The sequence below is a fragment of the Protopterus annectens genome, chromosome 10.part0 (genome assembly GCF_019279795.1).
Source record: "Protopterus annectens isolate FY-2018-M chromosome 10.part0, PAN1.0, whole genome shotgun sequence".
Taxonomy (NCBI): Eukaryota; Metazoa; Chordata; order Ceratodontiformes; family Protopteridae; genus Protopterus; species Protopterus annectens.
The window spans coordinates 1,071,297,937-1,071,319,496 of NC_056744.1; the positions used below are offsets into that span (position 1 = coordinate 1,071,297,937).

General features: G+C 45.5%; 1 protein-coding gene across 1 annotated transcript in view; it reads right to left on the minus strand.

Moving 5' to 3' along the window:
• ZRANB2 (zinc finger RANBP2-type containing 2) overlaps positions 1 to 21,560 on the minus strand; it is a gene marked incomplete in the record, with an annotated part of 1,076,861 nt that overhangs the window by 376,096 nt on the left and 679,205 nt on the right. Inside the window, 1 exon segment of the mRNA XM_044085816.1 lies at positions 5,187 to 5,273. Coding sequence (XP_043941751.1) covers positions 5,187 to 5,273 — 87 coding nt within the window.

Genomic DNA, 21,560 nt, shown 5'->3' on the forward strand with positions numbered 1-21,560 from the left:
TGATCCAGTTTACAAGAAAGCCACCACATGGAAAACCTCTTCCACTTGGATAAGCAAGATTTCCTAGCAGTGGGTTTTCTGGCCTCCTGCAGAACCCTAAGCACATCCTCTGAAAAGAGATGTCAAAGGAATCAGAAGCCTATCACCCACAGTGTCATATGGAGAGTTGACAGGTGTGGGTGAATTAGAGATCCGTTGTCTTGTGCGAGAAATCCACCCTGTGAGGTATCTTGTGATGATTGTTCTTGGCTAAATGCAGGAGAGAGAATCAATGCTATCTTGGCCAAAAGGGAGTCACCAGCAAGATTTTTGGTTTGTCCTACAGAATCTGCAGCAGAACTTTATGAATAAGAGGGGGGGGGGTGCACAGAGAAACATTGCTTTCCATGAGAACGAATGGGCGCCCACCTTCCACACCAGAGGGTCTGGAACACTAGCACAAAATTTTTTAAGTCGTTTTGTTTAGAAGGGAGGCAAAAAGATCTACTTGAGGAATACCCCACTGATGCAGAATGTCCAGAAACATCACTGTGAAACACCCATTCATGTGACTTGAGTCATGGACCCACTCAGAGTGTCTACCACTACATTCTGACTGGAGATGTACACTGCCTGAAGGGAGACCTGGTACTAAGCTGCTAATTCTTATGCCATGAGGGCACAGAAGGTATGCATTTTGCACCCCCCCATTTGTTTACATACCAAAGAACTGTGGTGTTGTCTGCAAACAGTTTTAGAGGGGCTGGATGAAAAACAGAATGAAACGTCTGTAGAGTCAAGAGCAGGGCTCTCATCTCTTTTATGTTTATGTGCTCCTTCCATTGATAATGGGACCAAAGGCCTTGCACATGCCAGGATGCAAAGAATGCCCTTCAACCCATGTCTGAGATGTCTGCGAACAATTCCTGAATTGGAAGAGGAGGATGTAGAGAAAGGCTCGAGTTCAGGGAAAATTGGTGAATCCACCAACAAAGTTCCCTCTTCAGACAAGTAAGAAGAGGGACAACAAAGTGCAGTGAGTGTGCATGTTGGCTCCAAACTGAGTTGAGGTACCACTGATATTTCCTCATGAGAACTTTGGTCACAAGTAACATCAGGATGGTGGATGCCATGAACCCTAGAAGGCGAAGAAACTCCCCGATTGTAAAAGACTGCAGAGGGAGGTGGTCTTGGAAGAACTTGTTTAGTGCCTGAATTTTCTGAGGGAGCAGGGAGGCCAACATTCAATCTGCCTGGATTCTGCAACTCAGGAAGACGTGGTCTTCTGAAGGAGTAAGGAAAGATCTGGAAGTTTAATGTGAAACCCAGTTTTCGAAGATGGGAAATAGTGAAACGGAGATTCTGTTGCAGTGTCTGTGAAAGAAGTGCCTGGAGCAGGAGATTGGCCAGATATGGAAAGATCTGCACATCCTGGAGCCTGCAATAAGCAATCACAGGAGCCAAGCATTTTGGAAATACCCTTGGTGCCACGGAGAGACCAAAGGGCAAACAGAGAAAATGTGATGAAGCAACAGAAAAATACAAATATTTCAGGAAAAGGGGATTAATGGGAATGTGAAGGTAAGCATCTTTGATGTCCAGGGAGACCATAAAAGCTTGTGGAAGAATAAGGGAAACAAAGTAGGCAGAGAAAGCATCTGGAAGGTGGGGACTTTAGGAAGGTGTTGAGGTGTGAAAATTCCAGAGTGGGTCTCCAAGGGCTATATTTCTGGAAACCAGAAACATCCTTGAGTAGAAACCTCTTCCTCTTTGGTGCAGTGGAACTTCCTGAATAGTTCTCTGGGATTTCAATACCTGGAGCACCTCTGGAAAAAACTGTAGTTGCTCTTAAGGTGGTTGAAGAATACCCATGAAAAGTGGAAAAGTTTCCCACACCATGAAAAACTCTTTGTAGATAATGGAAAGGACCCATGAATCTAGAGTAATCTGCTCCCAGACTGGAAGGGACAGGGGAAGGAGCAAAGCGAAGGGAAAGTGTCAGAGAAAACATTAGTATTCACAGACTACCTGTCCTATCTGGAAAAGGCGGTTTGTGCAAGAACAGGCTGAGAGGGTTTGGTAGCAGTAGGTTTCCCAACACCCCTCTTACTTCTGGAAGGAGGAGGAGTGAGAGATTGTTTCCAAACAAAGGAGTATTAGCTGGGTAATTCCTTTGGAATTTAGGAACCAGAAATGCAAAGATGTGTTTTCAGTCCTGTAATTCTTTGCCTTTCTCCTGCAAGGACATGAACAAGTCTGCTTCTGCAGCCCCAAACAAAGCCTTATTATCCAAGGGAGCATCCTGTAATTTAGCCTTAAAGTCATCAGGAAAAAACAGAGCAGATGATTCAGCTGCATCATAGCTGCATTTAATGGCGTGGTGTGCCACCTGGCAGGAAGTCCCCATAAGTGATGAAAGCTGCGACAACTTCCAACTCAGAAAGGTCCAGAAGAAGCTGAGTAGTCTGTGAAAGGGCAGCCAAAGCATACTTGGTCATATGGGTTTGGTAACTGATATCATGGAAAGCTAGGGTAGCTGAGGTATAAACATTTTTTCCCAATCTTTCCATGGTCTTACTCACTCTCTCTCTGAAAGGGCAAGAGAAGTGGAAGGCAACAGTCTAAGTTTATCAGCAGCCAAAAAGCAATCACTGGATCTGATGGACATTTGTGAAGAAATTTACAGTTCTTTGGAACTTTGCAGAATCTATCGGGCCTTTTAGAGGCAGGGGGTTGAGAGTCCAGAGTCTGATGCAGAAGAAAAGGCATCAAAAGCTGGTAAAACCAGAGGCACAACTGAAGTGGAGGGAAAATCCATTTTAAGCAAGGCATAGTACCCTTTCTGCACCTCACAAACTTGAGAGCAGTCTCACTTAAAATACTCCATCCTGGCAACAGTCTCCCCAAAGGCGATATCTTCACCAGGAAACTCTGTGCCACTGGACTCTTCCTCAGCGGAGGCATACTCCAAGGGGGATGCAATCTGAGCAGCACAGGCCCAGGATTCATCTTCTAAGCAATCCTCCTCTTCAGAAGAATCCTGCACTCTGATCAGTTTTCTGTGGTGAAGAGGTTACAGTACTAGGAAGGGAAACCCCTGAGGGAGATTTAAGGGTTATAAAGGCATTGAACAAGCCTTGCGTAAAAGCTTGTTAATCAGCAGGTGGGTCCTGAGGAGCAGAAACAGGTTTGGTTTTCTGGATCTTTTTTTCAGAGGAACATCAGCCCTATGAAAGGTGGAGTGTCCGGACGAAGGCCTACATTGAATGATGCTCATCGATGCATCCTCCCTTACTAAAATTTGTAGAATACCTCGAGGGCCTTCTGAAATAATGAGCCTTGGTTCCTTCTGTTCGTCCGAAGCGTATGTCTGCAAAGCCTCAGAGGACGTGTCGATGGCAGATCCCTTGCGGTCTCTGAAATGATACCTGCCTTAGAATCCACATTAGAATCTGGATGGGTCTCTGGGCCTTCATCAGCCTCAACAGACATGTCTGGAAGGGGAGGCGCAGCTGAAGCTTCAGGCTTAACTTTCTTAGCCTTCTTCATAGCAAGCTCAGCAGAAGACCCCGACGTACCCTCCATAAAGTTGCGAATTAACTTTTTCAGTCTCGGATTCTGAAAGAGGAAAGGCGGCTACGTAATCTCTTGGAGAAGAAAGCTTTACAGATAGGGCCCAACCATGACCATAAGTATTGCCCTTAGCAGAAGCGACACTGATCATGGCGGTCTTTATGGGGAATCTAGCTTCCACTCTAGCATTCGCCCTTTTTGGATGACATGTAACTTCACAGCAAATAAGCAGTAGCAAAATATAAAAGTAAACACCAACAGGGCACTTATCTGAAACTCTTGCATCCAGCAAACAACTTGGGCTAGCAGACAAACAATCGTAGACTGCGTTTGGACTGACAGCAGAGAAGTTCTGAGAATATGTGCAGATGTCACTTTTATGGCCAAAGCTGGCCTAAGTGAGACATCCCGTGTACTTTGCAGTGGTTAAAGTCTTTTGTACACTGGCTGAACACCGGAACCACCTTTGGCAGCGAATCCCTCACTTTAAGAATACTGCAATATAAGAACAGAAGGACATCTGTCCTACGCTTGGGGTGACAAACGAGATCCGAGTCAGTTGGGCTAACATGGGGGAATTGTGTGTAAGGGGAGATGCCTGAGCAATGGATCCAAAGTGTGAAAGTGGTCAAAGTACAATCTGACTCGGATCCAAAGATCCATACATTGAGGAATGGACAGAAAGACATCAGATCATGCAATTTTTTCCTGCCATTTAAGTTCCAAATGAAGCTGACAACTATCAGAAACAGGAGGCGTAGCATTCAAATGACACCACAGAGTCTTCAGTTTCCCAGTTCAAGTTATAGAACATTTTAGAATAGCCCCCAAATTGATTAAAAGCAGCATTACGCATACAAACACCACAACAGTAACTTAGAAATCCTTTAGGAACTAACAGTTGTAAATAGCAAGTATATTAAAATAAAAAGTTAACATGCACATTACTATTTAACATAACAAAGGAAACAAATGCATATACTAAAAAAGGAGAATGGGAAGTTCACAAAGGGATCTTAGTGTGTTTGGAAGCTAAAATACACCAAAGCAGGCTACTAAGGGAGTCCTTCAGCTGGCACTAAAAATGGAATAACATTCTCTGTGACAGGGTTTAGGCTAAGCCAATCCCCTACAACATAAAAAGAGATGGGATTCTGAAATCTGGAAAGCTGCCACTGTTGGGTTTCTACAGGAACACAGTGTACATGCCACAGGCAGTGTGAATGATGAACATTAGGTGCATATTAGTCGGTTACCTCTCTAATACTCCACCTACTTAGGTTTAACATACGGACCTTCAAATCAGCAACACACTTGAAAAAGTAATCTCAAACTTTAGAACATGTCTAGTACAAACAGATAATATACAGTTACAAAATCAGTCTTATCTATATGTATGATAGAAAGAATGCAAATGGCCAACATGTCTGCTCTCTTTCAAGGTTCACAAGCTTCTTACCTTTTAATGGAGGTTTAACCTAAACTTGCTTTATTTACATCTTTGCAGTAAAACACTTGAGTCACAGCGGCAAAAAAACACTATGCTACATTTACAGCATAAACACCAGCAGCTGCTTTTGCATCTGTTTCCAAGTTTACCATCCTACAAGGACAGCATTCTACCTCTCATTCACCTTGATTTAGACCCTTGAGACCTAGATCGCTCTCTGGAACTAGAACGAGATCTTGATCTGGAACTGGAAGATGATCTTGAACGGGATCTGAAACAACATGGGAAAGTCTTTCCAGTATTACTATATACATCTTTAACACAAGGTAAACAGTTTAACACATGCATCACTTTCCTTACTACACACACTACACTCAAACAAGAATTAAAAACAATTAGGAATAAAAATATACCCTCCAAAACGTAAGAAAACTGCATAAAATACCCCCAAGAAAGATGTTTTTCTCAGCAATTCCATGTACAGTTTTATCATTTCAGATATGGCTCAGAAAAATCAACTTCCTAGCAGCAAGTATACCTCTAGAGACAGACATTTAATGTTTATTATGGATCACTAAATCAAGAATCAAACTGAACTGTGCTTCTGGCCTGAGAAGAGAGTTCTTGATGCTACTACAACAAGATGAGCAGGAGCAAAAATGTTCGTGTTTAAACAAAAATTTAAATACACTTTAATGTTCTACTAAAAGGTAGGAAGGAACTTGTTGAAATGTTCCCATACTTACACATACCTTGTACCATTAAACATATTTAACAAGTAACAAAAGGAAATTTTTGACCTTGGAGTCAGGGCAATCACAATTTCACCCTCAGAAATTAAGGCCTTAACTAAGAGTCTCCATTAGGTTAAAGCTGAAAACAGCAAATCTTAAGGAATTTTCTGCATCACAGCCAAGCTCTGACACAAGCTACCTTTATCTGCAGGGGCACACTACCTCAAGAGCTTGTACTTGGTGCTGAATATGTAATGATTGTAAAAGATTCCTCACCTGCTATAAAATGAAATAATTAAATATATTTTCTTACTTTATTAGGTAATTTACAAGGGCACCAGCTTTGACTATTCAATGACTGGGTTCAACATCAATTACAAATCAGAACTTTTTTCTAAAAGACTCTACACTCTTGGGGAGGGCACATGCCTGGTGGTGTATGTTATCATACCATTCTCTATGTAAACTCATCTAGCTGTTGACTTGGCAGTTTAATCTCAACCACTAAAAAGCACACATCCTACAAGTCAAGAAATAAAAGAACTTAAAGAGAACAAACTTCCCTTGGGAAGGGATACTCTGGATAAACAGCTGCCTATTACTGCTCCAAGAAATGTTTCTGTAGGAGAAGGCAGACTATGGTAAACTGAGGGAAATGACTAGGCTTGTTATTCATGAAAAAATAAAGTTGTGCAGCTATTTACCCAAGTGTAGATGTTTGATTGTTTTAATGTTGTAGTAATGATTCTTGAAGACTCTTCTTAAAATAATGGAGGGTGGCATGAATACCAGAGACTTGCTCCCCCTAACACAGCACTTATCCTCCCTTAAGTCAGGACATTAGGGTATAAAGGGACAATATCTGATATGATTTTCTTAGGTCTTTTTAGCCCTCTGACTGGAGTTCCACTCTCTCACCAGGGTAGCCAGAAGCACAGTCTGCCCATGACTGTCCCTAGGACAAGACAGGATAAATAAGCAAAGAGGATCTAATAGGGCTTGGGTGAAGGGTTCTAACAGGAGGGAAACAAGTAATGCAACAGTGACTGAACAGTTACATTTATGGGAAGTAGCTATACAACTGCACCATGTTCATTGCGTTTCAATGTTAACTCTTGGGAAAATTCCGAGAACTAGAGAAATAGATGAGTGGACTGATGAAGGGGGAGGGGAAATGAGACTCAGCAAAAGTGTTAAGGCAAATCTTGCCCTGGCCCTACAGACAGCAGCAAAGTTGTAGTGTCTTGAAAAGTTGTGGACTAATGACCAAGTGACTACCTCCACACTGCACTGAAATGGCACTCTGCTAACGAAGGCAGTAGTAGCTGCTGTGGTACTAGTGGTGTGTGCCCTAATGTTATTAGCTACTTGTTTACCATGTTTGTAGTGAAAGGCAAAGGACCTAACAAGCAGACTTCTAAGTGGACTGCTAATATGTTTTCCCATTTTGTTCTTTACAAATGCCAGAAATTGATCCGATGTTCTGTTGTCTCTCTTGTGCAAAGAGAACTAGAGCTGCCCCATGATCTTTTTCTTTTGAGGGTTTGGAAAGACGAGCACGTTAATGATTTGGATTTACAGCATCATAGGAAATTACCTCTGACAAGAAAGTACGGGTTGCAAGCAGAGAAAATCTGTCCATTGGGGAAGATGAGGAAGGGCTCTCTATACAAAAGGACATAACTTGGACTCTCTCCTGCCAGAGTTGAAAGCCACCGGGAGGGCATTTTCCAGGATCAGAGTTTGAGGTCAGTGGAGGCAGCAGGCTCAAAGCCCCCCCCCCCCGCACTACAGGAAAACAGTCATCGGGATCACAGTAGCCAAGAAGAAGCCAGAGTCCCAGTAAATGCTGCTGGAACAAGTTGGTTTGAAGGTAAGCTGTTAGACAATTGTTCACAAGCAGCACACACAGTTCCTTTTAAAAGTAAAGCACAAGCACTGCATGAAAACCTTAACAGTACTCAAAGCTTTCCTACAGTGCCCCGATTAAAAAGAAAACTGTCATGAAGTGCACACAACCATTCAAAATAAGTGTTTCCTGCCATGCAAAATGTACTGATCATTAAAATTTACTGTGACACTGCCAGGCCAGCTATCTGGAATTTTGTAAATAATTCTATGTCATTTGTGAATACTATGATTTATACAGAACTGTATGTTATGTACTCAGCTTCAAGAATGTAACCACAGCATACCCTGCTGGAACATTAACTTACAAAACTTCAAGAAAATAAGTTGAAATTAAAGCATTTTACAATTGTGTTCTCTCATTGAAGCAGACACAATGTCTAGAGCTAGAGTTTTTTCTACTGTCTTGGAGAGAAGTAATTACTAGGTCTAAAATGTAAAAGTGTTTAACTGTTTTACTTCCAGTTCTCAGCAAACATCTGAGAGATGTGTATTTTAACACAGAGAGGTTAGTTTTCATTTGCCTGGGAACTGAAGGTAGGTGACAGAGTGATGCCATCCAAGCTGACCCAGCAGTAATGTCTGATATTAATTTAAGAACTCTCACAGAGAGGGATTTTGCATTTTGTATTTTGTCTTTGACCTGGAAACATCCATCATCAGCACTTCCGCCTGTGTGCTGTCTTGTAAGACTTACGGAATAGTACCTCTCTTGGATATAGATAGGAATATAGTAAAGATTAGTTTAGATGTTTTCTGTATTCATTCGAGACTGTCCAGCAATGTTGTTTTAAAATATTTCCGGTGATTCTGAACTCCGTAGTTACTGTGTTGTTTGAGTGCTGTTTTGGTATTTTATTTATTACATATATTTAAATCTATCTTTGTGGCTGATAATTGTGAAACCTATTTAAACTCTTAAGAGTACTTGTATATGTATTTGGTGACACTGTATACGCCACTCCTAAATAGCCTTGCAAGTCTTGGTCACACTTACCATTTGGATAATAGTAACATTACACAGTAGGATTGGTAAACCTTTGTAAGGGCTTTAAGTAGCTGATAGAGGGATGGTGGCAGTGATAACTACCTTATAGTTTGGGCAGAAGGGGGCATAGCTAGTAAACCTGTGCCAGTCTTCCCCAGGATCTCGAACCAAGATCCTACCCACAATGTTCTGCTCCCTGTTACCTCAGATCGAGTTTGCAAGTTGATAGACAAAAGTAGAGGTTACCTCTGGTCATAACAGACTTGCATGAATGGAAGGACCATATGAAATCCACCACGAACCTCTGGAAGGGGACAGAGGGTGGGGAGTAATGAATGAACGAAGATCAACAACACAGATGGAACATTATGGTAAGACAACTTCTTTAACTGATGTTGTTAATCTCCGTTCATTCCTTACTGATGGGACTGAGTCCCCAGCTACCTGTATTCCTGGGCAGCCCTCATGGAAGGACATTTTTGGGCACCATGGAACCAAAAGAAGCCCTTCCTCTGGAGGCCAAATCCAATTTGTAATGAAGAATAAAGGTATGGAGGTTGGCCCAAGTCACAGCTGACCAAATGTCATTGAGGGAAGCCCTAGCATAGAAAGCTGCTGAAGTTGCCACTGACCTTATAGAATGAGCTTTCACTTTGTGAGGCAAGGTGATGTTGTTCTTGTTGTAGATGAAGGTAATGCAGTTTCTCAACCATGACGCTAATGTAACTTTAGAAACAGGGTGACCTAATTTTGGTCCAGAAAAAGCCAGATATAATTGGTTTGATTTACAGGTAGATTTTGTTCTGTCCAAATAAAAATGGATTTGCCTGTGAACAACTAGGGAGTGCAGGAAATACTCTCCTTTGTTAGAATGATTAGGAAAAAATACTGGGAGGTCAATAGACTGGTAGATAGACCTCTCTGACATTACTTTTGGTAAAAAGGAAGAATCAGTTCTCAGTGAGACACTCTATCCTTATGGAAAATAAGGTAGGGACGTTTGATGCATAAGGCTTGAAGTTTTGACCGACATCTGGCTGATGTGATAGCAACCAGAAACAAGGTTTTCCAAGAGAGGTACTTTAAATCACATGAAGATGCAGGTTCAAAGGGGGGTGCTGTTAGGGCTTGCAGAACCAAAGCCAAGTCCCAAGGTTGCACTGGTTCTCTAAAGGGAGGTTTTAGGTGAAAAACGCCCTTCAAGAAAGTCTTACAGAGTCTGTGACATGAGTGAAGAGTCCTGGAAGCCAATGTGGAAATAAGAAATGGCAGCTAAATGAACACGAACAGTAGAGGCTGATCAGATTAAGAGAGATCTGATAAGTAGGCTGATCAGATTAAGAGAGATCTGATAAGTAATCTAATACCACCGAAACTGGGGCTGACAAAGGGGTCCAGTTGTTTGTTCGCTGCCCATAATGTAAATCTTTTCCATTTGCGGAGATAGGTTAGCCTGGTGGATGACTTATGAGATGCAATAAGAATATTCCGCACCTGGGAAGAGAGGTCATCTTGCCTGGCAATCATTGGAAGTGGAGAAACCAAGCTGTCAGCTTCAGGTTTGTTACATTGGGATGGGTCAGACCCTGCAGATGGGAGATAAACGTCGGAGTTGGACTGAGAATCCATGGTCGATCTAGCAGGAAAGGCCAGAGGAAGGGGAACCAAACTTGTTAAGGCCAATATGGAGTAACGATGATTACTTTGCTCTTCAACTGCCGTGCTTTCTTCAAAAATTAGGAACGAGGGTAAGCATAAAGCAGACCAGAGGGCCAAGAGTGGACTAGAGCGTCTCTCAGTGACTGTCCTCGAGGGAGGATCAGGGCTAAGTAATTGCTGCATTTGTAGTTGATTGGGGAGGCGAACAGATTGCAGCAAGGCTGGTCCCAGCGGTTGAAAATTTTTGCTGCTATCAAAGGATTGAGGGCCCACTTGTGAGGTTGTAGAAGGCACCTGCTCAATTTGTCCGCTATCACGTTGGAGCTCCTGGGAATGTGCGTTGCAATTAAAGCGGTTGGAAGATATTGCCCACTGCCATATTCTCAAGACCTCTCGGCATAACGGGTAAGATCTGGTGCCCCCTTTGCTTGTTGATGTACCAGACTAGTGACATGTTGTCCAACTGGATTGCAATAGTTCCTGATGGAAGGATCAAAGCACCGCCCTCAGTTCCAGTATGTACCAGACTAGTGACATGTTGTCCGATTGGATTGCAATAGTTCCTGATGGAAGGATCGAAGCACCGCCCTCAGTTCCAGGACATCTGTCTCCAACCAGGTGCCTTGGACAGAATTTCCCTAACATAGCCCCACCCCATCAGGGAGGCATCCGTGGTCACTGTGGCTATTGGCTGATGGGGGATGAAGGGGTGAGACCACTGTTGGGGATTTTGAGACGTCCACCAGAGCAAATCTTGCTTGCATCTCTGAGTTACACTAATCTGAAAGGACAAAGGGTGTTGTAGAGGGTACCACTGAGTGAGAAGTAGCCACTGAAGTAGTCTCGTGGAATCTGCCCAGGGGAACAATGGTGATGGAGGCTACCATCGACCCCACGAGTTGGAGTACGGACCGGGCAGAAGATTTGTGGTGACAGATTAGTGGCTGAACCTGTTGCCTTATTCTTTGAAGTCTGTGATCCGGAAGAGATGCTGTGCAATTCCTAGTGCCCAACAGAACTCCGATGAATTCTAAAGATTGCGCCTGGGTCGTGTTGGAGTTCTCCCAGTTTATAGTGATTCTCAGGTGCTGAGCTGTGAGAAGAGTGTAATCCAGGGCTTCCCTCCAGTAGACGCTTGGTGGGGGGCACTAAGGAGTCAATTGTCTAGGTATGGAAACTCCTGAAATCCTTGAAGTTGGAGGTGAGCGATAACCACTGCCATGCATTTGGTGAACACTCTGGAGGCTGCAGAGAAACCAAACTGCAGTGCTCGAAATTGGTAGTGACTGGCTCCTATGCGGAAGCGGAGGTGTCTTCTTGAGCGCTTGTCCACTTTTATATGGTAATACGCATCTTGAAGATCTATAGAGCACATCCAATCATCTTCTAAAAGAGCAAGGATAGACTGAACCATGACCATACGGAATTTCTTTGTTTTTACAAATTTTAGTGTGCTGAGATCCAGAATTGGTCTACAGTCCCGTGTCTTTTTTGGCAGCAAAAAATCTTGAGTAAAAACTGGATCCTATCTGGTCTGGGGGGACCGTTTGGATGACTCTTTTGTAGCAGCTTTCGTATTTCGTGTGCTGCTGCTTACCTTTGACTGGGTGGGATGTCGGGTAAATTTCTGGGTGATGTGGGACAGAGATGGAAAGGAATGCGGTAATCTCTGGATATTATCCGTTGTAGCCAAGAAACGGTGGTTACAGTTCACCAGGCAGTGGGGTACAAGGAAAAAAGAACCCCGACCGCTTCCAGAGGTGAGCAGTCAAGCAACGCTTCAGGAGCACTGGTAGGATTGCCTAGAGAAAGAATCTCTGGAGCCCCAGTTTCGCAGACCTCCCCTGTCCCAAAAGGGGCGTCTTCCATTAGAGTTTCCCGCCTCTGCCCTTAGGGGAGAACTCGGCACGTGTGTCACGGAAAGAGCCCTGTGATTTTCTGTGCCACATCTTCCCACTCCTCTGATTTCTGCAGTAGAATTGTTGAGGGGTGGAGTGTCGGACACCAATGGCAGACAGGGTCTTACCATCTTGTTCACACCTTGCCAGCGTATCTTTAACCTTTGTGCAAAAAAATGAAGCGGCCTCGATGGCGGCTTTCATAAAGGAAGCCTTAAAGGAGTTTGCAAAGTTGCAAAGGCACATCCAGGCATGATGTCTCATGACTATGCCTCCGCTTGCCGCTTTAGCCGCTCCTTCCGTTGCGTGTGAAATGAGGTGCATGGAAGAAATGGATATCAATTCCAGGATCGCTGAGAAGCTAAGTTGTCGTGCACCTCATCAGAAACTGCTCCTGCCAGAATTTGAGAATTGGTTGATAAGGTCTCTCAGGAGCCTCATAAAGTGTGCCAAGTAGTTCAAGGACCTTACAGTGAAGGTCGATTAAGCAAACACACACTTAGAGTCTATCGCCCGCGGCTCTTTGCTGGGCGGATGGACAGTCTGGCTCTCTTCTGCCAAGTCTTTTTGGTTGCAGACGCCACCATGGCATCAACTTGAAGACCTTTGGACCAATGAGGATGTTCAGCAGGGGGAGATAAAATTTTGTCAGGCCTCCGAGGTATAGCTTCCAAAGTATCAGGAGGCTTTCATGCATGCTGGACGATGAGCTGGACAAGCTCATTGGCCAGTGGGGTAACCCAGGCGGTAGGAGGCCGGGCACGAAAAGCCTGAAGGAATATGGATTCCTCTGAGGAAGGGTTGGAGATCTTCCAGTCACCCCTCTGTCTTAGGATCTCAAGGATGTCAACAAAGAACACCTCATCAGAGTGTGACCATGGGGAAACTTTCCCCATTATCAAAGTCCATATCTTCAGTTAAAGACTCCTCAGTGGAGTCCACATGCTTCCTCTTGCACAAAGCTTTGCAAGAGACTTCCTCAGTGGGGAGCTCTGGGGAAGATTGCGAGGAGGGGATCTTCTGAGGGGGAGAAACCTGAGGCCCTTGTGCCCGGGGTCCTCTAGTTGTGGCTTGCAACAGTTGCAGCACAGAGGGGGGCAAGGACTCCGACAGGAATGCTTTGCCAGCAGAGGCAAGTGCCCTATCCATGGCCTGGAAGGCCCGACCGTCTGAAGAGGGATGGGAGCCAGGAACAGAGGACAACGTAGTCAGAACCAGGGTCACACCCTGCTCCAATGAGCCGACCCCCAGACCAGGAGTCTCAAGAGGACTGTGGCGCGTGAGGGGAAGAGGATTCCTGGAGGGTGCCATAGAAAAAATTTGCGTTGAACCAAGGACACCTACCCCCCACAGCATAGCCGCTAACCTAAGAAGGGCCTGGTGCCCAGTGCACAGAGGGCCACAAGGACGACTCCTGCTCCAAAGTGAGGTCCACTGTTGGTGTCGAAGGAAGGGAAGCTACTGTCGGAGGAAGGGGCTTCGATGGTTCCCTGGAAGTTGGAGTGGAAGAAGGAGTCTGTGGAGAAATACGGTCATCTGCAAGAGGGAGCGCAGCTTTAGATGAGTGAGTGTCCCCTGGCCACAAGCAACTGATCAACAAGCAGCAACACATCCTGTTCTGAGAGGCTCCTGGTCGACCTCAGAGAGAGACATGATGGAGATTCTGGCCTGTCTAAAAGGGGCTGTACTGACTTCCCACAAAAGGCTCTAAGGAGAGAAAGTACTTAGTTCTTGCGAGTTCGTGTGGTGTAGAGCCCGGAACAGAGGGTGCCTGCACAGAGGAGAATGGTGCAGAGGGTATCTGCGCTGACAAAGGTGGTGCCATAGACGCCGAGGATGTCTGCACCGTGAAGGGTGGTGTGGCAAACGTCTGCACCGTAACAACGGTGCTAAAAGTGACTGCACCGAGATGGTCGGTGCTAAAGGCGTCTGCACTGTAAAGGGCAGTTTCCCAGAAGTTGACTGCATCGTGGAGCTGAAGGAGTCTGCACCAACGATGCCAAGAGGGTCTGTACTGACGTTAGCGGTGCTGAAAAAGGCTGCGACTAAACAGTCTGAGCAGTGTCTGCACCGGGAACTCCGGTGGCGGTGAAGAAGACATAGCTAGAGTGAGAATAAACTGGGGCGGTGCCGAGGCTGGGGCCGAAAGGACCACAGATGGCAGCGCCAGGCCCGAAAAGTTTACCTTTTTGTGAGTCAAGTCCTAGTGATCTCCAGAAGGAGATGTAGTGAGCGATCTGAGGAGGAAGAAGAAGAATGCCTCTTGGAAGGGGTGAGCCCTACAACCCAGAGATAGCCTCACAGAAAGGAGTTTTAAGAAGACCTTTTAGAATAAGTTTATTCTTCCTTTCATTCAGAGTCCTAGTTGAGAAATTTCTACAAATCCCACAATGAGGGTCCACTCAAAGGTGGGAAACATTCAGACAATAAACACAAATCATGGCAATCAGAAAGCGGTAACTTACAGCCGCAGTCTGTACACTGTTTGAAACCAACACTACTTTTCTTATCCGACACTGAAATCAGGAAAGAAACTACGATACTACTAAAAGGTTAACTACCCAGAAGGGTAAGAAAGGGAGAAGAATTACCAATGATTGTAAATAGAAGTTATGTCCTTACCATAACGTTCCATGTGGAGTGTTCATCTCGCCTTTGTTCTTACACATGGGTTCAGAGCCGATCCTCGGCTCCGTGTTGGCCGCTTGCAAGCTCTGCATCGAGAAGAAGCTCGAGATCACCTAATACCCACAATCCCCCTCTGCCTTTACCTCAGATCTAGTTTGCAAGCAAACCAGCAGCCAGAGAGAGCACACTAATGCCAAAATTTACATAATCAAGAAACCATCTATATACATATATATATATATATATATATATATATATATATATATATATATATATATATATACACATGTACATCATACAAATACAACCACTGCAAATGCAGAAGGAGAATACTCCAGACCAGGCACCAAATTGAACGTTCTTCCTGAGGGTGGGAGGGAGGGATTGTAAGAACAAAGGCGAGATGAACACTCCACATGGAACGTTATGGTAAGGACATAACTTCTATATGTGAGAGTGTTCAATCTCGCCGTTTGTTCTTACACATGGGTAGCGTCCCTAGCTCCATGTTCCTGAGGAACTCACGGGAGAACGTTCTTGAGCACAGTGGAACCAAAGGTTGCCCTATCCCTAGAAACCCTGTCCACTTTGTAATGAGAGATGAATGTATGCGGTTTAGCCCAAGTAGCAGCTGCACAAATCGTGTCTAATGGTAGGCGAGCTGCATGAGCCAGGGATGTAGACACGGATCTTGTAGAATGTCCTTTAGATTTGACAGATAAGGTTTGATTTGAAGAATCATAAACGTATATAATACAATCAGTTAGCCATTTGGAAAGAGTTCGTTTAGTAACCGCTACACCTTTCCTGCTGTCAGCAAAGGCTATAAAAAGTTGATCAGATTTCCTGTGATCCTTTGTTCTATCCAAATAAAATCTGAGTTGTCTATGAACATCCAATTTGTGTAACATATACTCTAATTTATTAGAGTGATTCTTGAAAAAGGTGGGTAATTCAATGGACTGATTAATGTTATTGGTAGAGCAAACTTTAGGAAGAAAGGATGGATTAGTGCGAAGAGATACTCTGTCAGAGTGAAAGATCAAATAAGGGTGTTTAATAAAAAGAGCCTGAAGCTCAGACACTCGCTTAGCAGATGTAATGGCTACCAAGAAGAGAGTCTTCCACGATAAATACTTCAATGGGCAAACGGAGGCTGCTTCAAAAGGGGGCAACATCAATTTAGATAGTAAGAGGTTCAGATTCCAAGGTGATGTAGGAGTTCTAACTGGTGGTCTAATATGGAAAGATCCTTCTAAAAAGGCCTTACAAAGTCTGTGAGCCATAATAGGTGCCCCACATTCTTCCACATGAAAGTTGGAAATGGCAGCCAATTGCACTCTTAAAGTGGCAGGAGAAGCTTCTTCATGGAACAATTCTGTTAAAAACTCCGAGATCTTGTTTAACGGAGCTATGACAGGGTCCAAATGATGTGAATTCGCCCAGAAGACGAAACGCTTCCATTTACTGGTGTAGGTCTTTGTAGTGGAAGCTTTATGAGAAGCCACTAATATATTCTGAACTGCCGGTGTAAGAGAATCAGACCTGGCTAAAAAGGGAAGCGGAGCAGCCAAGCTGCTAGATGGAGTGGTTCGAGAGAGGGGTGAGGAACTCCTGACGACTGAGTCAGTAGATCTTGCTCTGGGTCCAGAATCCAAGGTCCCCGAATGCGGTGTTGCAACAGAAAAGGGAACCAAATTTGACGAGGCCAGAATGGGGCAATGAGGATTATCGTCCTTTGAAGGTTGTTGGCTTTCTGCAGAAACTTTGCAATCAGGGGAAAGGGAGGAAAAGCGTATAAGAGACCCGGGGGCCAATCGTGCACCAGCGCGTCCCTGGGGACTTCCCCTGGAGGGGGTAATAGGGCAAAGTAGCTCCTGCATTTGGCGTTCATTGGAGATGCAAAAAGATCGCAGGAAGGCTGGCCCCACTTGCGAAAAATCGTCTTCGCAATTGACTGTTTGAGGGACCACTCGTGAGGCAACAGGATTGCTCTGCTCAGCCTGTCGGCTATGACGTTGGATGACCTCGGGATGTGCGTTGCGATCAGAAAGCGACCCGTGGGCTCCGCCCATTGCCAAATTCTCATGGCCTCTCTGCATAGCTGATAAGACCTGGTTCCCCCTTGCTTGTTTATGTACCAGACTACAGACATGTTGTCTGTCTGAACTGCAATAGTTCCTAGAGGAAGAAGGGGAGCAAAGTGTTGCAACGCTAGAAACACTGCCCTCAACTCTAGAACATTGATGTGCAGATTGTACTCCAAATTGGTCCATTCGCCTTGGACTGTCTGTCCCTGAAAGATGCCCCCCCACCCTATCAGGGAAGCGTCCGTGGTTATCGTCGCTGTCGGCGTGGGTAGCACAAATGGTCTTCCGCTGGAAAGGTTGCAAGTCTGAAGCCACCAGGTTAGGTGTGATTTGCATGTGTTTGTAATCAGAATTTCGTGTGTCAGAGGTAGCTGTTGGAATGACCATTGAGCAAACAGTAGCCATTGTAGAACTCTCATGTGCAGTCTTCCCCAATGGTATCGCAATGAGAGAAGCTGCCATGAGACCCAAGACCTTCAGAACCAGCTTTGCTGGGGATTTTTTGGATGACAGAAGGAGAGAAATGTGGCTTTGTAGTGAGGCTATCCTTTCTGGAGGGAGCCTTAGAATTAAATGATGCGTATCTAATTCCGCTCCTATGAATAAGATATGCTGTGATGGCTGTAGTAAAGATTTTTCAAAATTTACGGAAATTCGAGGTGAACACAAAGTTGTAGAGTGTAATCCCTGGCCTGTATCAGTTGACGCCTGGTGGTGGCAGAAAGGAGCCAGTCGTCCAGATACGGAAACACCTGGAATCCTAGGCGTCTCGATGAGACGCTACCACTGCCATGCATTTGGTGAAAACCCTGGGGCTGAGGTCAGACCAAAGGGCAGGGCTCGAAACTGATAGTGACTGGCTCCCAGCCGGAAGCGCAAATGATCCCTGGACGCCCTGGCCATTTTGATGTGGTAGTATGCGTCCTTCAGATCTATTGAGCACATCCAGTCGCCCTTCTGTAAGAATGGAAGGATCGATTGAAGCGTGACCATTCGAACTTTTCTTTCTTGACAAAGGTGTTGAGGTTGCTTAGGTCCAGAATCGGCCTCCAGTCCCCTGTCTTCTTTGGAACTAAAAAGAACCTTGAGTAAGTTCCGAATCCTATTTGGTCCGCTGGGACTGGTTGGATGACTCTTTTTCTAGCAGCTTTGAAATTTCTATAGCTGCTGGGTCTCGCAGATGGGACGGCACATCTGGGAGTCTTTTCTTTGGAATGGGAGTGGATAGAAAGGGTATTCTGTAACCTCTGGTAACCACGCTTTTTACCCAGTTGTCTGTAGTAAGATTCTGCCAGGCCTGAGAGTATAAAGCTAAGCGACCCCCGACTGCCTCCAGAGCAGGACAGTCGGGCCTCCTCTCAGGAGTGCTGGAAGGGTTTTCCAGGGGGTGTATCCCTGTCACCTTGGTTTTGCGGACCCCCTCTGCCGCCAGGGCGGCGTCTTCCACCTCTGCCCCCTCCTCTGCCTCTAGAGGGGGCATCACCCTGTGTGCCTGGGAAAGATCCTTGGGGTTTTCAAAACCACATTTTCCCACCTCGTTGCCCTTTGGGGTACGGTCTGGATGGGGTGGAAAAATGGACTCCGACAGCAGACAGAGTCTTTCCCTCCTGTTCACACCGGGTAAGGGTCTCCTTTACTTTGGGGCAAAAGAGAGTGGCACCATCAAATGGGGCGTTAGTAAAGGAAGACTTGAAGGCTTCCGCAAATGAACATAAGCGCATCCAGGATTGTCTGCGAAGAGCAATCGCTGAAGCTGCTGCCCTACTCGATCCTTCGGCTGCGTATGATATCAGCCTCATGGATGAGTTAACAATGGATGTAAGGGTATTGAGATGTGCTGTAACTTTCTCTGAAACAGCAGCATCTGTAGTACCCTGGAGGGTATCTCCCAACTCTTTGATTAGATCCCTCTGTAGACGTGTAAAATGGGTCAAATAGTTCAGGGATCGCATAGAAAAAGCCGCTGAACTAAAAATGCGCTTCCCGTATCTGTCCATAGTCCTAGAATCTTTGTTAGGCGGATGGACAGCAGAGGAAGATTCCGACATCTCCTTTTTCGTGGCCGCTGCCACCACCATGGCGTCCACTGGAACTCCCTTTGTGAGGTAAGCCTTGTCTTGGGGTGCAGTAATGTACTTATTAGGCTTTCTAGGGACTGGTTCCACCGTGTCAGGTGTCTCCCACGCCCTTCGAGCAATCAGCTCCATTAACTCATCGAAGGGCGGAGTGACCCAGGAGGAGGAAGGGCGAGCACCGAATGCCTTCAGCAAAACTGACTCATCCTCAGAAGGGGGAAGGGATTGCCAATCACCTCTCTGCTTTAGGATCTCCAAGATGTCAGAAAAGGAGACATCTTCTGAAGGTGACTTTGGGGACCCTTCTGACTCATCCAAGTCAGTATCGGATGTCAAAGATTCTTGTGGAGAATCTATGTGTCTCCTCTTACACAATCTTTTCCTAGGGACTTCTTCGGGGGGGGGGCATCCGAAGAAGCCTCCGAGGAAGAGGGGGCACCCTCCAGGGGTGGCTGAGACACCGGTGCTCGACGCTTGGATGTGGCCGTTGGTGCAGAGGAGGATAACGGTCCTTTATGGGGAGGAGAGGCTGCTTCTACTGATGTGGTTGTCTGGGTAGACAACACCTTCCTCATGAGATCGAAGGCCCCCGGGTCCCGAGTCGAGGTATCTCCCGGTTCCGAAGAAATGGGAAGAATCCCCGAAACAGGCACCGAAGGCATCGACCCCGAGGACGGAGCCGAATCGATCCGAGCAGAGGCCCCGAGAGGAAGAGTCGGAACCGAAACATCGGTTCGACTCTTGGCCCCGGAACCAAGGATGGATCTTCGGCTCCGAGACTCCGGTACCGGATCCGACGGAGTCTAGGTGAACGGAGCTGACCGAGAAAAGGACGGTTCTGGCACCGAGGGCTCCACAATCAGTAGATCTGCCTCTTCCGGCTCCAAAGACTGGACAGGTCTCGGAGGAGGAAGAGATGGAGATAATGGGAGGCCTTCAAGTTTCGACACCAATTGGGTAGAAACCGAGATAAGTTTGGATAAGGCCGTATTCTCCAGTAATTTCTGCACCACACGGTCAACATCAGTGTCGGAGAGGGGCCTGGAAGAACGAGTCGAAGGAATCGAAGACGGAGCCGACCTCAACAGTGTCGGGGGAGGGAGCTCCATCACCGGTTCCAAGACTCGAGGCTCGGAAACTGACAACAGTTGAACACTCGGCCCCGAAGTCTGTGGAACCGGTGATCTAACTTTAGCTGAAGAGCTCGGAGCCGATGACTTGAGCTCCGACGTCTTCGATTCCTTCGAGGATTTGGATGCCTGGTCAGAAGCATCCAGAGCCTCTTGAAAGGAAGGTTTTAACAAACCTCTATCCATTAGTTTCCTGCGCCTATCTGTCATGACCCTCCCACTGAAAGAATGACAAAAAGAGCAGTCTTCTTGCAGATGGAGAGGGCCAAGACAGTAGACGCAGGAACTATGATGGTCAGTTACTGACATCTTTTGCCCACACTGGCAACGCTTGAAACCCGATTTAGCCTTTTCAGACATGTCACTAATAAAAACTGAAAAGTCAAGTCCAGTAAAGAAGTCAAGTCCGGTGAAATTGTCGAATCCAGTAAGGTAGTCAATCCGGTAGTCAAATCCAAGTAAGGGGTGGTAGGCCCCGAGGAGAACTCTAAATAAGTTTTAATAAACTTAACGGAACCGAGTATCCCTCAACCTTACCACACACACACACACACACACACACACACACACACACACACACAATATATCACTAACAAACTTTTTATAATAAAATTACTAAGAAAAATACAAGAATAAATTCTTAATCTTATCTTAGGTGCTCGAGCTCGACCCAGTGATGCGAACGCTGCAGCGGCAAACTAGATCTGGGGTAAAGGCAGAGGGGGATTGTGGGTATTAGGTGATCTCGAGCTTCTTCTCGATGCAGAGCTTTCAAGCGGCCGACACGGAGCCGAGGATCGGCTCCGAACCCATGTGAAAGAACAAACGGCGAGATTGAACACTCTCACATTGGAGAATTACCTCAAAGGCAAGAAAACAGAAAATACTATAGGGAGAGGGTCTGAAAGATGTGATAAGGTAGGGTGATAAAGATAGTGAAAAACTGAAAACTTTCTAAACACATAGTAGAAAAACTTCAAAAAACTGAACACTTGGCTGAGAGAGGAGGCTTGACATGGCTGTACAGCAATGCGGCAAACAAGATCTGAGGTAACAGGGAGCAAAGCAGTGTGGGTAGGATCTTGGCTCGAGAGCTTTTGGCTGACACGAGCTTGGTATAAGGCCAGCTTGGTTTAGAGGATAGAACCGATAACCCATCAGTAAGGAATGAATGAAGATTAACAACATCAGATTTTTGGTTTTCATACTGCTTTTAGTCAAACTACAAACATATTTTCTTATGGGGCAATATTTTCTGTGTGGAAGGGTTCCATTATGGGGACAATTGCAGAAATGAAGCAGACAGCTGCTCCTATAAAGCCACATAGCTTTCTCTCAAGGCAACAAGTACTGAAATTCAAGTCCATAAAAACAATAACCACCGAGTAAACAAGCAAACCACTAAAAGTGCAAAAACAGTTTATTCCAAGATCGCTAGTTAAAAACTT